Source organism: Lineus longissimus, chromosome 11, assembly GCF_910592395.1.
Source record: "Lineus longissimus chromosome 11, tnLinLong1.2, whole genome shotgun sequence".
Taxonomy (NCBI): domain Eukaryota; kingdom Metazoa; phylum Nemertea; class Pilidiophora; order Heteronemertea; family Lineidae; genus Lineus; species Lineus longissimus.
The window spans coordinates 2175440-2192663 of NC_088318.1; the positions used below are offsets into that span (position 1 = coordinate 2175440).

The window sequence follows — 17224 nt, forward strand, 5'->3', positions numbered from 1 at the left end:
TAGCTTTTTTGTTTGTTCAGTAAACGAGCTGATACTATAATAATTTCATTATAACACTGGTGCCTCGTCGGTGTGCACACTGCACATCCGATTCGAACATTCAAATGAGGAAGACCAGACAGACGACAAGATGAACCGATATGTGATGGATAGGATTATTGGGGCACCGCCAGCACAAGGATCTCTGTACCGGGGTTACTTGGTAAGGCTAGTTTTTAGAGTAGACATGTAATAGCATAATATGTAGTATGCACTCCGGACGCATTGGACCGGCCTCACCCTGTCACACTGCATGGGCCGTAATAGGCATACCACTCATACATTTTATCGATGTTCATTTGCATACATTTCAAACTGTATATTGTTTATCTTGCTAATATTCACCTATGTAATACACAGAATAAATTGAAATTGAAATTGAAATATGTATGCAACTACAAAACTCTCATAACCCGTATACTAAAGCTCCAATTGCCAGAAACGTCTTATTTAGAGTGAAATAAGAGACAACGACAGTACCGCGGCATTTAGTGTTACCTGCGGTAAGGACAGAGGCACTTAGAGCTACGCACTAACAACAATAACAGCGTGAGCATTCTCCAAGCGTCGTCAATGGTGATTATTACGCGAAGTCTCACTCGAACTACTGACTGTGTGAGAAATTCAACGGGTGCATGTAATTTTCGACGGACGGCGGACCGAAGACCGGAAGATTGCGTGCATAGTTTCAAAATGGAGTTGGATGAAGCTGGAAGTTCTGGTGATCCGTCTTATAACGATTTGGGACAACCCCAGCGTACTAAATCAACGGTGTCAATAGAAGATAATAATGAAGAGGTACTTCAGCTATGCTTATTCGAAACTTTGAGCACTAGCTATCAGTAGCAGGCGCGCAAACTAGACTTTTGTTGCGGAATCTTTTTGGTCGATGACTCATTGTCATTGACATTCACATTGGCCAAAATAATACATACATGTTTGTCCCTAGGTGAGATATTTGTACTATTGATGTGTACAAAAGAATGGTAGTATGGGACCTTAGGTACATGTTCGATGGTAAGGGACCGATGTATGTACACTACATTTTGTTGTTGGTCATTTGTAAATTTTTCATTTTGTATATTATTCCAAACTATTTTCAGGTCCACGTGTCAGAAACTCCTCACCCAGAGAAGCCGTTGACCGAACTAGCCACAGCATCAGAAGCCCCTCCAATACCCGTCAAGACTCCGCTGGCATCTGGGAGTAACGACAGTGTCTATGTTCCAGTGATCCCAGCTGCCCCCACCAAGATTATCAAGAGGGGGAAAGGTAAACATTGTGATATCAAGCTAAACGTCTCTAATGTCAGACCCTGTCTAATGTGTTTGCACTTGTCGCACTAGCTTTCCAGGGTTCAATGGAATTTCCCCTGGCCTCGGTCATCAAGATTGTGGGTCATTTCCATGGTTACGCATGCGCTGCCATACTTTAGATATAATTGGTTCAATTAGTACCTGACTTGTGATTTGCTGAGGACGTCTTCCTTTAATCAACAAATCACGGCAGACCTTTGATCACGTGGGCATACGCCACCTCTTTTCCTAAATGTTGTTTTCCATCACTTGAGAATAGCCTGTCAAGCCTAACGGTGGCTGGAGTTTTCTATTGTAAGTGTTTGTACTACATATATTTTCATCCTTGCTTTCAATAATAATCTAATATCTATTTTCATTGCAGCTCCTGAGATCCCAATCTTTGAACGGAGAAATTGGCTAATCCACTTACATTTTGTGAAGAAGGATTTTGAGACTTGCAAGGCACTCATCAAGGAACAGCTCTCTGAGACAAATGGCATGTGTGAATATGCAGTGTATGTTCAAGGTAGGTAGAATAGGCATAATCAAGGACAGAACAGGTCATTGAGAATGAGACTGAGACCAACAGTACTTCTCTGAATACTCTGCTTCCTCTTATTCTGTTGAGAGGTTGCACGCCCTTCTCCCATCGTGTTGATATTCCACCTGCATCTTAACAATAATATTCATTATATTAATTATATTCAATATATTAAAATATATTGACACCGAACTTTCTCTGTTGTTTTTCAGCATTGATATCGCGACAGGAGGGAAGGATCCAGGAATCTTTGGAGATGTTTCAGACATGTGCCTTGTTAAACCCAAACAATCCCGAAAACTTGAAACAGGTGGCCAGATCATTGTAAGTTTTAAAAATCGGTGCGTTGAAATGTTATGAAAATCAAGGGGGTTTGCATGACAAGTGCTTCAGCCTTCTTTTTACATGTTCACTGCCTGAGAAGATTTTATCTTCCAATTTCCTGTTTAGAAGTCTGGCGCAGATCAGTTAGCCAGATTGGCCTAATGGACATGTTAACAATAGGGTTCCATTCCAAGCTTGCATATAACTTGATGATGCATCAATTGATTTGATACTGACTGGGATGAAGGGCATTGTAATGCCCCTACAAAATTCGCTTTAAGGCTAAAATGAGCAATGCCAAATTAGCGTCATTGAGAGCAACCATAAAGCACATCCCTAGTTCCCAGGCCAGCTCTCTTTTGGGAGCTTTATCCCTAACCACAGCCAGCATATGATCTTTACCTTTTCAGCTTGAATTGTCTCTTCAAGCAAAATTCTGTATTCCCTCTTGATTTCAGATTCCTTCTTGCACGACACAAGGCTGCTATCGATGTTTATAATGAAGCAGCCAAAATGAGTGAAAAAGATTGGGTATGTTTTATTTGTTTGCCGATAGGGTTGATTTTGTATGTACAAGTTCCGATCATCCTTTAAGCTGTGGATATATAAAAAAATGCCGGTAATCTGTTGCAGATATCAGTGTCTCAACATCACCTACTGGAGTTTTGATCCTGAGGATGGCATAGTAAAATTCAATTGCTGTCCGAATAGAAAATATTTCCAGCTTGCGGGTCAAGTTGTCAGATTATGCTACATGCTGTTTTTCTGTCCTTAAATCTTCGGTATTGTACGTATTTCATTATTGTATTTGGATATAAAACAACATTACTTACATCTTGCAGGAAATTGCCCACAACCAAGGTGTATGCTCTATGTATCTTGGAGAATTTGAAAAGGTAGGTAAACTTGCTATTGACCACGTCAGAAAAAAATCTCCCAACTAAATTCGACTGGGCTCGTGCGTACCAAGTGGTCCAAGGACTATGTCATCACACACGGGCTTGAGGATTTCTGAGTTTGAAAGTGGATGTAAGGTCTCTATTTGAAGTCGCCAAATAGCAAGGTTAATTTTACACTCTAAATAGGAATGCCAACACTGCAAAAATGCATAAAGTGAGATGCATGGAGTAACACTGTTTCATCTTTTTGCAGGCCAAGAACAGTCTCCAGCAGGCCATAGCATTCAAGAGACACGATCTGAGTTATGTGATGCTGGGGAAGATCTTCCTACTCGAGGGTGATACGTCAATGGCGATAGAAATCTACAGACGTGCTGTTGAATTCTCGCCAGAGAATCCGGATCTTCTGACCACACTTGGCCTGCTCTATATGGAGGTAAAACCTTCATCTTATTTCCCAAACAAGCTGGATCATGACCAGTTGATCACAAGGACTAACAAGGAGAAAATGTTCAGTGTTTGACCAACCATAAGATCTTTTGGATGTGCACTCCTGGACCTGATTGTGCTAAAAAATCATCTCCTTTAGTCAAGTCAAGTAAAGCCAAGTTCTGTTTTAAAGCCAGCGTCAGATACAAAAGTTTATTTGAACAACTGGTCCCTGGGGTCTGGTCCGCTCTACAGGTGACCACTGTCTATTTTAGAAGGCTATCATACCTGTTTATCATATCAATTATCATAGTCTTATGAGAAACATTTATTCTACATAGATAGCAGTTACAATTTTGTATAAATTTTCAAATGCATGTTTTCAGATCGGACAGCATCAGAGAGCCTTTGAGCAGTTGGGTAATGCCATGACGTATGACGCCAGCCACGTGAAGGCTATATTGGCTGCTGGGAGCATCATGCAAAGTCACGGGGACAACGATGTTGCACTGACCAAGTATCGAATAGCCGCCCAGGCCACCCCAGAAAGTGCGCCACTGTGGAACAATATCGGCATGTGCTTCTTTGGGAAGAAAAAGCACGTTGCTGTAAGTTAGTTGTTTTCGATTTGGTTTCTTCCCTTTTGCAATCTCTGACCACTCTAGAAAGTTACAGGTATGCGTGTTCGTCAAAAGCAAGTCGTATTCGAACACACCTCTATTGCAATGATACACGTACGACAATCAACGACTCGTTTTTGCGTCAGGGGTCTTGATTTTTTGTTCAAGATATAGACGCTGCGATCAACTCTCACCTGCTGTGTTAGATTTAATGGAATAACTAAAGGATATTATGATCACTTTCATTTAAATTTCCATTGCAGGCCATCAGCTGTCTCAAGCGAGCTAATTATTTGGCACCGTTTGACTGGAAGATCTTGTTCAATCTCGGCCTCGTCCACCTGACGATGCAGCAATACGCCTCGGCGTTTCATTTCCTCAGTGCAGCAATTAATCTCCGGCCTAAAATGGGGACGCTCTTTATGCTGTTAGCAGGTAAGTTTCACCCTGGGTCATTTTTGACGAATTTTCTATTCATCAGCTACAGTCACTGGTCACATCCAGTTCACATCGAGCAGTTGTGACCCATAATGCCACTGAAAATTAAAGGCACACCAACATTTTTCGGTTTAGTGCAGAGCAAGTATCCGCCCCAGGGAGTTAAAAACCAACTGTGTTTAGGCAGTACCTATCCTGATATTTGTATCTCTCTTACAGTTGCCCTGACTAATCTTGAGGATCCTGATAATGCCAAACAAGCCTATGAACAAGCCTTGGCCTTGGAAGTGTAAGTTTAGTGATGACAGAGAAAATGGGTGATATGAATAAAGACTAGCAAATGCTTTTACTTCAATTTTGTACAGAAAGGCCTAGTGTAAATGTACATGGAGTTTTAGATAAAAGCATTTGCTAGTCTTTATTCATATCACCCATTGTCTCAGTCCCATTATTGCAGACTATTAGATTAAAGCTGACTCTTTCTCTGCCTGATTTGTTAGACTAGAATTATTTTGTTTTGTGAACAGTGCCACTGTTTTAAGGATATGCTGCAATTTTTGTAGACAATGCCATGATTTAGTTTGTTTTTAATGCAACACAATACTGCAGAAACCTTAGGCAAGGCTAATCAATTTGTTGAAATTCTTCAGAAATGCTTTCTCAACGAAAGGTTTTTCTTATCAATTGGGCTATATATCTAACAAACAGTTTTCTAAGGAAAGCGACTAGTATGGCTCGTAGTGTTTTGTAAACAGTGTGTCCTGACTTCATCTGTAGACACACTTTCCCTGAAATAATATTGTGGTGTCCCTAATTTCAGGCATTTATTAAAGTGTTCATATTTTCTAGAATGGATCCAGCCATCCCTCTGAACTATGCTGTATTCCTCTACAATCTTGGAGACAGGAAAGCTGCAGCAAAGTACTTTGCAAATTTTGAAGATCGACTTCGAACATCCAAGCAAGCCAGCAGGCCTATAGACCCAGAGGTAAGATGGTTTAGCGAAATAACCTGTCTAAAGGGGCTATGGCATACTAGTTGGGATGTATGATCGCTGTAAGCAGGTGCTGTATCACTTCCATGATAGCAAGTATGCATTAATGAATCCTTCATGATAGCATTGATGTCACTATCCCTTGCAGACTTGTTTTCTCGGTGAATTCCCAACTCCTTTTAATGGAGCTCAATCCAGCAATGTTGTCACGAGTGTCTGTATTTGCAATTAGAATCCAATATATTTGCAATTTTCAGATTATCAGAGTTGCTAATCGCTTGGGTGCGACAATTCAGCTTGGTGCTATGTTTTCCTTACCTTATAAATGATATCAAAATATTTTGATGATATCATTTAAATTCATTCTGTGTAGATATCCCTTTTGCTTTTGTGTTTCCTGCTGAAATCTTCCTGCAGAAAAAAACACTCGTCCCCTAATGATGATATCACTGAGACCTTTTCGAACCAAACATGCAAAATCTTTTGCTTAAGTTCCCTTCCCTTTCAGATCCTGGAGGTAAGTGCCAAGCTTGGTCCTGCACTGCAAGTCGGTGAAAGCCTCGTCTGGAAAGATGAAAAATCGAAAAACAAGCCGCCGGCACCTGCCAAACCTCCCCGGCCACCCGCAGAAGAACCAGAATCTGGGGATACCTTTGACATGCAGGCCATGCCTCCTTTCCCTGATCCAAGCCGTCCAAATACTGCAGCCGCCCACCCTGCTCCTGTCAGTTATGAAATGCCCGAGCCGCCACCTGCCCTGCCGCCAGGTTTGGAAGGCAACCACCCACGTCCTGCTCTTCCTAGCATGCGTGGTGAACATCTACCACCAGTTAGGACTTCTAATCTACCACCGCTCCACCCACAAGCGAGTGCCCCTCCGTCCAATGAGGTAGAAGTATCAGCAACTGCACCACCTGCTGATGGCCTACCAACGAATCCACCGCCATACGATGCTGTTTTCCCGGAAGGCCAGATTCACCACATGCCGGAGCCACCCACGAATGATCCAGAACTCGATGATCTACCGGATGTACCGGAGAATGATCCAAATCACAACAGTCACATGACCAGGGATCGTACCAGACAATTGGAACCGTTGTAGATTTAAAGTAATTGACGAGTCACCTCAAACATTCAGTTCTTTTGTTAAAATGGCCGCAAACGAGAGATTGTTATTGCCATGACCTGTCGCAATGACAAAAATCTCTTGTTTGTACAGCACTTTATGATCCATTGTTGTTGGAACACAGATGTGGTAAAATTGGCACAATTGGAAGTTAACAATAGCGTGGTAATGCCTTGACCTGCTGTAATTGATGATCCGTCCTGTGGTGATAAGTTGTACTCTTTGTATGTAGTTTGTTGCCAACTCTGATAGTGAATCTATCGACATAGACTTGTCACTCAATGTTGTGAGTAAAACATTTGTAGGAAATATGTGTACTTTCCATTCCAGAATTGGAACATGTTTTCTTCACTCTAAGTTGTAGGTGGCTCATACATGTAGTTGTGATTTCTGAAATCTGTACTTGAGGGATGTCATTGTCTGTCGAGTCTTGTACTAGTAGTTGTTTTGCGGAGTTATGTGTTTTTTTTTTTTTGTTCTGAACATCAAACTTCTAAATCAATAAAATCTCCCCGACTCATTTCGTATATTCTGAAACTCTGAAAATCTTGGATAGAGCTTGCACTAATTGAAAGTTAACATCTATATCACACTTTATTTGCATTCGGAAGAAACAATTACAAAAAACTCATGACCGTATATACAGACTCCTCACGTAACTTTCTATAAAAAGTGATGAGGAAATCGACAGGCATTCGACACTACATATCTCTAATTTTATGGTTGACAGAAAAAAACCTCTTTGATCAAAACGCAACACTAATTTGACACTGGATTATTAAAGACCGCTGACTGGGTTACGGGACAGGATTTACATTGAGCGCTGCATAAGGATTGATTGAAACTTGTCAAACTCTCTTCTGTAAGCTGTACATATTGTATGTATTTGTAGAAAGCATCTGTGCTAACCGCTTGTAAAGTTTTCATGTACATTCACAGACTATGAATAAATTATTGAAAAGAATATCCCGATTTGAAGTAGTTCTTTTTAAATAAAAACACGGAGACATTCTTCTTTTGCAAAGCATTTGTCATCTGAAGGTAAACTGTCTTGATTTAACCAAATAGGTCAGGACCCCTTTAAGTCATTATGGCTACAGTGTCCATTTCATGAACTATGTCTAATTTCCTTGCTACATTTTACCTGACTAGAAGCTATCTGATTGACTTGGTCATCAACCCTGTTTATAGGATTGAAATGTCCCCGAATATCGGGGGAAGGTCCGGCCTGAAGGGTGTGTGAAGTAAATCTGGCACGGCACCTTTTTCATCTAACCTACATACTGTGTGCCATGCCACCCACAAGTAAATGAGAACTATTATGAGGTACATGTGGCTACTTTTCTGTACAAAACCCCCTGAACGTTGATGCATTCCCCCATGGGGAAGACTTGAGTATTTTAGTGTATGTCCACATCTATTTGAGGCCGTTTAATGACCGACTCCTGTTTCGTGGGTAGAAGTTGTAAGGCAACCTCCAGGGATGTAACCTTCAGTTTGTCATTCTCTTTGCTGAGTATTCCAAACGATTTGAGAATTTCCACAGAGTCTTGACAGTCAAATTGTATATCTTGACCAGTTTTGAAGTGAATCCAGCCTTCGATGATGCGTTCTAGTTGAGCTGTTGAGATGCCTTCTGCAAAGCAAGCACAAAGTTCATGAGAAAATAGTGAATTCAAAGCCAGAAGAATCGAATGGCGTCTCTCTTTGAAGACACCATCTGCTGGAGGCACAACAATTGCAAATTGAGGGAAAGACCAGTCATCCCACTTTGAGGAGAGACCAATCTCCATGCATGGGAAACCTCAAACTTGAGGACAGCAGGATTCAGAGGCAGGTCTGGGGGGGGACGAGGTGGTACCAGAAGGCACCATGCAGGCACATCTCTTGAAATCCTTGATCCAACCCTGGTATTCAACAATCACATCAGTGTCATTGTGGAGATGTCCCATGGTATTTTGAGCTACTGGGACACCATCATATTTTACTTTCGAACCATTTGGAGACATTCATTGCCTGAAGCGGCCTTGGTTGAGCATCGGAATTCTGAAGACCCTAGCCTCTTACCTGATTCAACTGGCACATCACCTTTGCCAACCTCCCCAGTCAAACAAGGCACTCGGTTAATCAGCAAGAAGACATAGGTCAGCAACATCTCCTTCAGAATCTCCTCCTCGGCCCGGTCAACGATCACGGCTATCAGACTGCGGTTATTGGCGATATTCTTAAAATAGAGCATCTGAGACAACTCGGCCAGGTAACGATTCTTCCTGTTCTTATAAACAGTCCAGCCTCTCAAGCATACCAAACAACACAGACCAGAAATAATCATAGTCCACTGATCTCCAAAACCTGCTGGGATTAGCAATGTCTTTGCAAATATTCCACTGACACCGATTGCCAAGGTACCCAGTAGGATAGATTTGTCTAAGTTTGTCATCTTGACGGTGGCATCTGGGAGTAATTGTTCAAGACACCCAACTGGAATGTCCTTGTAGCCTTTCAGCATCAGTGTGTTGTCCTTTTTGAGGCGAACTGCCGAGATAAGACGTCTGTAGTATTCCAGTGGTTGCGGCAAGGGTCGACGGATCAGTTTATAGAACAGTACGGCATACCAGGGGAACTTTTGATCCGGGCGGTTTAGTCCTAGTGCCCAGAACCTCATGATATCATAGTTGGAAGGATTAACACTGACCTGGAGATGGAAAATTATGTTATGGAGACTGAGACTCTGTCTGTCCTCGCAGAGAAGACAACACTGTCACCGGCCAGAGCAGACATGTTCCCCAGACTGACATGCCAGGATTGTTCCTAGTTCTTTCTGCCAGGACAGACCTTCCATTAGGAGGACTTGGTGGACTAGGAGGACTGCCAACTTGACCCTGCCAGGATCACACCTTGACTCTTGCACATAGAGGACAAAAATATGCCAGGTTGTCCCAGAAACAAACCCTTTTGATTTCTAGGACATATTTTTGCACTGACTTTTAGTTGATTCAAGGGGTGAAATTCAAGGCACTGATAAATGGTTCGTTGGTCAGAACAGAGAACCAAGGTGCATGCTACAAAGGCAACATGTAGGTAAGTTAGCAGGTAGGCCAAGGTTTGAAGTTTGCAACTCAAATGTGCTTAAGCAAAAGAAGAGCATGCTATAATCAACTCTACTATCTCCAGTCGCTTCTTGAAGGAAAACATCACACTTACACCAAATTCCTGTACAAACATTTAATTTCTTCTTTAATTGAACATAACGCACAACAATAAGCAGTTTCAAATACAAGATAGTAATGTCTGTCAATTTACAAGCACTTTTATTGGTCCATAATCTAACCTTTGACAAGTTCATTTAGGCCGAAGTTACATAGACCTCATTCGCTCATTTACCACGAGTCACTTTCCGGGTTTTTCTTTCATTCCTCGGTGAATGCGAGGAATGCACGCCACAAGGCCGTGCATTCACAGGGGAAAGAAAGCAAAAGGGGAAAATGAGTCCTGGGAAATGAACGAATGAGGTCTGTGTAACTTCGGCCTTACCATCCTTCCATCAAATGCCTTAAAGGGGGACTATAGGCAGGAGCTAGGACATCAAACTAGTGGTCTTTGGGTGGCCCATTCAACTTCACGGGTAACCAGGATTCAGAATATCACCAATTTGCACAGACTCAAATAATATTTCTACTTCATAATCTAACGCAAGGACCAAGATAATAGTTTAAATGATATACAGTCAGAATATGTACAACTCTGGTTTGCAGTCCCAGGACTGGCCTCATCAATGCTCAGAGAATCTGAACGCAGGATTTACTTCTTTCTGACTACTACAAGCTACATTGCAGTCCTTAGTGCTACTACTTTGACTAATAACACAGTATACTTATCATTCCAAGCTTCTGAAAGAGCTGAATAATGGAAAACGGAGCACAAAAATGGCACCAGTCTACACAAATCCTGAAATTTCACAATCATTATTGCCAGCCAAACTTTTTGTCCTTTTTATCCTGATCTTTGACCTGCTTCTCTGTCTCATTGTATGAGTCTCGATCGTACCCTTCAAGGTCGTCCACGTTAATAGCTTCACGTCGGATCACAGACTCTGGCTGCTGAGGTAAGTGACGCATGGCCACATCTACTGGCAGAACATGTAATTTATCATCATCAATGCTGAGGACTCCGAATGATTGGAGAAGATTGACGGACTCTTGGCAATCGAATTCTACGCTTGAGCCGGACTTGCCAAAGATCCAATCTTCTACCTGGCGCTCAAGGACAGAGGAAGAAATCCCACCTGGAGAGAAAAAGGTAAAAATTATCAAAGCATTTTATTCAAAAGTGACATTACCTCATGAAATCAAAGTTTGAAAACGTATTCACATTACTGTTGTTAAAACATTGGTGTGACTTCAACAGTTTTTGTGAACAGCCTGATACAGATAAAATGATTCTTGCAACTGGCAAATGAATTATAATACTGTCCTCAGGATCAATCAAGGTATGAGATCAAATTGAAGACGGCCTGTTTGTATATGAGGTCGCTATGGTTCATCCTTGTCGACAGGTTTCAGGGGCCAGACTGTACTGGACTCACAGCCAAGGCAGAAACAGACAGAAGGACGTGGAGAGGGTGTGTTGTGGCCTTAAGCCTACGAGGAAAATAAAGCCAAGTACATGTAAGTAAGTAAGTCCCAATTGGAAAAGCTGAATCATTGAGCAAATCACAACAACATGTGAAATTTGCAAAAGTTAGCAAATTTCTCATACATACCATATTCAACTGGCTTTTGGTCACTACTGCCTTTCTCTAAATATGAAGGGGGACGGTTCTTCAGCAAGAATGTGTACGTCAACAGTGCTTCCTTGAATGTTTCATCCTGGGCCCGGTCAACCAGTAGGGTCAGCAGGCTACGGTTATTAGCAATATTCTTGTAGTAGAGCATCCGTGAAAGATCAACCAGGTATCTATTCTTCCTATTCTTGTAAACAGTCCATCCTCGTATCCCAACAAGTGCACACACAGCTGACAAAATTAATGTCCACTGAATTTGATAATCTGCTAATGTTGATATTGTCTTTGCTACGATGCCAATAATTCCAATAGAAAACGTAGCAGTGATTATGGAGCGGTCTATATGCGTCATCCGTATCTTGCCGTCTGGTAGTAACTGTTCTAACGCATTGATAGGAATATCCTTAAACCCTTTGAGTAAGAGTTTCGAATCCTTCTTCAGTCTGACCGCCGTCACGACGCGTTTGTAGTACTCTAACGGCTGTGGTAATGGACGTCTGATCAATTTATAGAAGAGGAGTTTGTACCAGGGGATAACTTGTTCAGGGCACTCGCGTCCCAGGGCCCAGAAGCGCATCACGTCGTAATTCATTGGGTTTACGCTAACCTGTGCGGGAAAAGATGTACACCCATAAACATGCAAGAAGTTAGAGAAAAACATCAAAGAATTTCATCACTCCAGTGCATAGAAGTTATTTTTGAGGCAAAATTATCCGAAAAAACTCAACCTCTTTATTCATGGTAGTTTCACTGTAGTATTATTTTGATTTAACTGATTTTTTCAGTTTCATTTTTTTGCTTTTTTTCTTGCAATATTTTTGGAATTTGTGGACATCTTGTGAAATACTGACACACAACAATGTACAACATTTTGCTGCTGAATTTATACAGAATATATACAGATGATGCCATAAAAAAATAAAATTTCCTTCAATGTTGCCTTCGAATGGCAGCTGGAGAGCTAGTTGAAAGAGATAGATGATATATACAAAGATTTCAATATATGGTTTGAACGTAATTACACAATTTGTAACGAAAAACATGAACTGGAGAAAGTAAAATCGAACTAAAAAAACAACAACAACAAAAAAACTTCTAGGTACTGGTGTGATAAAAATGATTAAATTGCAAAGCAAATAATGTGGTCACACTGATTACCAACCAAAACAGACTAAAACCAACTTCCAGTTTTTACACGAAAACGTTGAAAAAATCATCACCAGAAAGAAGACATTTATGTCCTTTATGTAATTTTTAAGGATACCTGCAAAACTTATCACATTTTAATGAAGGTGAAGGGAGAATTTTGTAAATAAGAACTGATTGTTGGTAAACTGAGGAAAGTTGGCTTTGGTCGCTAATCAGATGGACCTCAAATGATAATGTCCTTTGGCAGAAATGATCCCTCTATAGATTGGGACAACTTAGCCATGACTACTAATGGATTAATGATGATGGCAATGCAATACACAGTCAAGCTGGGATATCTAATCTAGGATTCTCATGCAGGCTTCAAATGCTAGCTATGTACAGTCCCAATCACAATAGACATCCCTTAATTTGTGCACATGTATGTTGTGTACCATGTACATACATGCAACCTACACACAACTATGCATGTAGATTGCACGAATGTTCCTGTTATAAAGTAAAGCTTGTTTTCTACTAGTAAAGCTTTACCTCCATAGCGATATATGCACACAACCAGTAAGTAAGCTACAGGACAACAAAGCGCAGGTTGTGCGCAGCTTATGTCAACTGTGACTAGAACTGTAGCTGGATTCAAAACATGGCCTGAATTCATTGAACTGTTCTGACCTCAACCCAATGCCTTGAATCTTCTTCCACTACATACATCAAACTTGCGTGTAAATGTAATATAATGCTCATGCAGCTCATTACTCAGAAACGTTAAGAACTATTAAATCATATTGATGTGACCTAATACAGTTGAACCACTCTATCAAGAAACCCATAGGACTGAAAAATACTGTTCTTAATTGCGAGGTGTCCTGATTACAGAGGTCAAATTCAATCAATGGAAATGACCGATTTGGAACCAGATGCAGTGTCCTAAGAGCGGGCATCCTTAATAGAAAGCTCTCCACTCAGGGAGATTCCACTGTTTGGGAAAACTTTAGACTTTCTGGAGGTACCATTAGGTTTTTATAAGGTTATTCAATATATTTTTTCACAGTGTTTTTCAAAGTAGCCTAAGTGTACTTGCTCAATACAACGTAAGATACTAACCATTATCCCCTCTCCAGCACAGTGTTCAGATATCGCCTTCTCCACCACAGCTTTTGGAAGTTCATGGAAGTTCGCTCTGACCAGGACATCTCCAAGTTTTTGTAGAAGCCAGAACTCATTGTCAAGTCTTTCCTTCTGATTCCACTGTCTGGTTGCGATAGTGTCCTTATCTGGGTTGATTGGGTCAAACAGGCTCTGTAAATGTATAGAGGACAACTACATGTATGATTACACAGAACAGGTTCTGTAAATGTGTAGAGGACAACTACATGTATGATGACATAGAACAGGTTCTGTAAATGTGTAGAGGACAACTACATGTATGATGACATAGAACAGGCTCTGTAGATATATAGAGGACAACTATGATGACATAGAACAGGGTCTGTAGACATATAGAGGGCAACTAGGATTACTTGGGACAGGCTCTGTAGATATATAGAGGACAACTATGATGACATAGAACAGGCTCTGTAGATATATAGAGGACAACTATGATGACTTAGGACAGGCTCTGCAGATATATAGAGGACAACTATGATGACTTAGAACAGGCTCTGTAGATATATAGAGGACAACTGAGATGACATAGAACAGGCTCTGTAGACATATAGAGGACAACTATGATGACATAGAAAAGGCTCTGTAGATATATAGAGGACAACTATGATGACTTAGGATAGGCTCTGTAAATCAATACATAGAATAAATTACACAGGCAAAAGTGTCCATCATTGATTGGCCCATGGATTGATCTATGACGATTATCAATATATAAACCATGTTTTACAAGATCTGTATCTTTGTACACCTCCCAGTTGGTAAGTGAGCAAATCCATCGAAAGAGTTTTTTAACCCACCTTGAGCTCCTCTAAGGTCCCATAATATCGGTTGGTCAGGGCGCCATCTATTGCCAAAGCAAACTTCTCGAATACTTGTCGTTCAGCATCCGTCAGGACACCTTCCTCTTGCATCAAATGACGGATGATGGAGCGACGTGTTATTGGGATGAAACGCTCCCTGAAACAAGTAAATATTCTTTAAATCATAGGCTGAATCGTTTCTCTCTATCTATAGTGGTTATATTTCTTTGTAATAATTTCTACTAACTACACGAAAAGCATTTGATTTTTAACAGGGTGAAAGTATTAAGCAAGAAAGAAAGGAAGCAACTGCTGAAGTTTGTTCACTCATTGTGAAACTACGTTCAGGTCTTGTAGTGAGCAGATGAGTTTTAGTTGAAACAACGACATTACTCTGCACTGTGGCATGCAATTTCACATACACCAGATTTTATCAAAAACATGAAGAATTTTAAGATGAAGGAAAGAATTCCATGCCATTAGTGGCTGTGGAAGTGGTGGATGACTGGTGCAACAAAAGCCAGGTTTGAGCATTATTATTCAATGACAACACCAGCATTACAAGCATTACAAGAAAGTTCTAAGTTATGGTGAAAGAGTCTTAGTTGAAATAATGATATGTTGTATTTTTCAACAGACTTCATAAAAAGAAAAGCACAACACTGTAACAGACCAGATATATCGATCAAGAGAAACAAACTATGTACTACACATAAATATCTGTTTAAATCTTTGTTGATTCAAAAACAATATTTTTCTTCTTCTTCAAAGACAAAGAGAGTGAATAACTGAGTCAAGCACATTCATGTTTACCGGTACTACGATTGTCTACTGTCTATACTGTACACTATTTTCATGATTTTCATTATCAAAGCCAGTGTTGATTAACCTTATTAACATATTGTGGTTATGAAAGTGAAGGAAGGAGTGTTTGCATTCAGAAACAGCCAATCTTTTAAAGCAGAGGAAATGCTTTTATAGCAGGTCAGAGGGAAGCAAGCAGGCTCAGCCTTAAAGTTGATGATTGCAGATAAGATAATGTTAAGAAAGAGAATAAAACTGGAGCAGTGAGCCAAACATGAATGATAAGTTGGCTTCTAAATGCATCAATAAGCCCACTTAAAGTAACATACATTGTAGCTTTTTACTATCTACAAAAGCACTGTTTCTATCTACAATGGGGTTTTTCGATGTTTGAGATATGTTAAGTACATTTCAGATTCTGATAAACATTTGTCTTTGAAGCCAAGAAAGATTTCAGTCAAATTCATTTAGTTTTCTGTAAATTATATTTGGAGAACCAACAAGACCATTGGCCCAACATGTTTACACTCCTAAGCTTTAGACAAGACCATTACAGTAATGAAATAAGAAGACAAAATATTACGGTTCTTTGGTATGCTCACCTCCACCTGCACAAAAAAAGGAAACAATTACAACTCTTGATTAGATTATTGAAGGTTTAGCAAAATCATTGCAGAGAAAAAGGAGGGAGAAGCCAGCTTGCTTTGGGACAACACTAAACATTACTTGTATGCGCCCTTGACAGATTTAGGCCCACTATAGCCCGATATTATTCAATAAAAGGGGGTATGATTTTATGGATTTTGACCCTTTAGAGGTCTGAAAGCACAAGCTCGACAAATAGCGGACAAAGCTGTCAACACAAATGGTAAGGCCAAGGGGTATTAATTGTTCACAACCGGCACACACTCGTCAAAATCATACAATGTAGAAAATACATGTCTATCCCCAGTTGTTTGATTGCCAAGCAGTAAATATATCTTACCTGTAATGTATGACTTCGCCCTCTGGGGAGACTATTTTAAGAGCACTTCTGCTGGTTGTGGACACTTTCTTTGGTTTGATGTAACCAAAGTATTTGTCCATTTGAGAATTCACCCGTTCTCGCACTGAAGGTTTTTCATCAGATTGATGTGTAGACATCCATCGTCCATGATAACAACCTGTGACAGCCTCTGGGTACAAGAATGACCGGCCATCTCTGGTTGATAATTTCTGAAATAAATAAATTTTAAATCAAGTTGAAATTGACTTGACTGGCAATGTAATGCAGTTCCAGTCTGTCCTTCACCTATGACAGCAGTGCCAACTGTTCAGCGACCACAGCAACATTTCAATGGCCAACATAAATTGTTGGCACACATGCAGCATAAGGCAAGCACACGTGACGTAGGCCTATCTCGGAGGCCAAATTTTGCCCGTCGTCCGGTTAAAAACTACTAACTAGTCATAGACATTGTAACATCTAGAGACAGTCGGACTGAAATCAAAGCTATCTGAAAAGAAGGAGCTCATCCGGGCCCCCTCTTGTAGCTCAACCATATCAACAACAGTGTCAGTGACGCAGAACCTGGGCAGCCTGCCCTAGAAAGTTGAAATTTGACTTTGAGGTCAACAGGGTTTTTTCCGCTTTCAGGGCAGTTACACCTATGAGATTAATCTAAATTGGATGTATCATCATTGTTCATCAGTTCAGGATCATGTTACATACAATGCGTTCTAATTTTCTTGCATAATTCGCTAGAAAAGGACCAGTTTTTCTTCCCCAAAGGACAGACCCTGCCATTATTGTTGACGACGGTGCTGCCACCTTTAG

The 17224-nt window shown here is 40.6% G+C and overlaps 2 protein-coding genes across 6 annotated transcripts; one reads left to right on the plus strand and one right to left on the minus strand.

Moving 5' to 3' along the window:
- The first annotated feature begins 1 nt into the window (after position 1).
- LOC135496384 (Bardet-Biedl syndrome 4 protein-like) lies at positions 2 to 6767 on the plus strand. 4 transcript variants are annotated; one of them, XM_064785698.1, is made up of 13 exons: positions 86 to 202; positions 494 to 837; positions 1143 to 1311; positions 1720 to 1863; positions 2091 to 2202; positions 2661 to 2733; positions 3045 to 3098; positions 3355 to 3537; positions 3917 to 4138; positions 4414 to 4585; positions 4808 to 4877; positions 5438 to 5576; positions 6091 to 6767. In XM_064785698.1, the coding sequence occupies exons 2-13, from the start codon at positions 613 to 615 to the stop codon at positions 6682 to 6684; spliced, it is 2157 nt and encodes a 718-aa protein (XP_064641768.1). In that variant the 5' UTR covers positions 86 to 202; positions 494 to 612; the 3' UTR covers positions 6685 to 6767. The 4 variants fall into 4 exon arrangements, with proteins under 4 accessions (XP_064641769.1, XP_064641768.1, XP_064641770.1 ...); XM_064785699.1 differs by lacking the exon at positions 494 to 837 and having other exon boundaries at positions 2 to 202; XM_064785700.1 differs by lacking the exon at positions 86 to 202 and having other exon boundaries at positions 212 to 837; positions 5840 to 6096.
- Positions 6768 to 7670: 903 nt separating this feature from the next.
- Positions 7671 to 17208, minus strand: LOC135496385 (transmembrane protein 143-like). Of its 2 annotated transcripts, none has more exons than XM_064785703.1 (6): positions 17120 to 17208; positions 16394 to 16623; positions 14602 to 14761; positions 13742 to 13936; positions 8776 to 9403; positions 7671 to 8344 (listed from the first exon to the last, which is right to left on the minus strand). In XM_064785703.1, the coding sequence occupies exons 1-6, from the start codon at positions 17192 to 17194 to the stop codon at positions 8109 to 8111; spliced, it is 1524 nt and encodes a 507-aa protein (XP_064641773.1). In that variant the 5' UTR covers positions 17195 to 17208; the 3' UTR covers positions 7671 to 8108. The 2 variants fall into 2 exon arrangements, with proteins under 2 accessions (XP_064641773.1, XP_064641772.1); XM_064785702.1 differs by lacking the exons at positions 7671 to 8344; positions 8776 to 9403 and adding exons at positions 9919 to 10993; positions 11471 to 12098.
- Positions 17209 to 17224: the final 16 nt, after the last annotated feature.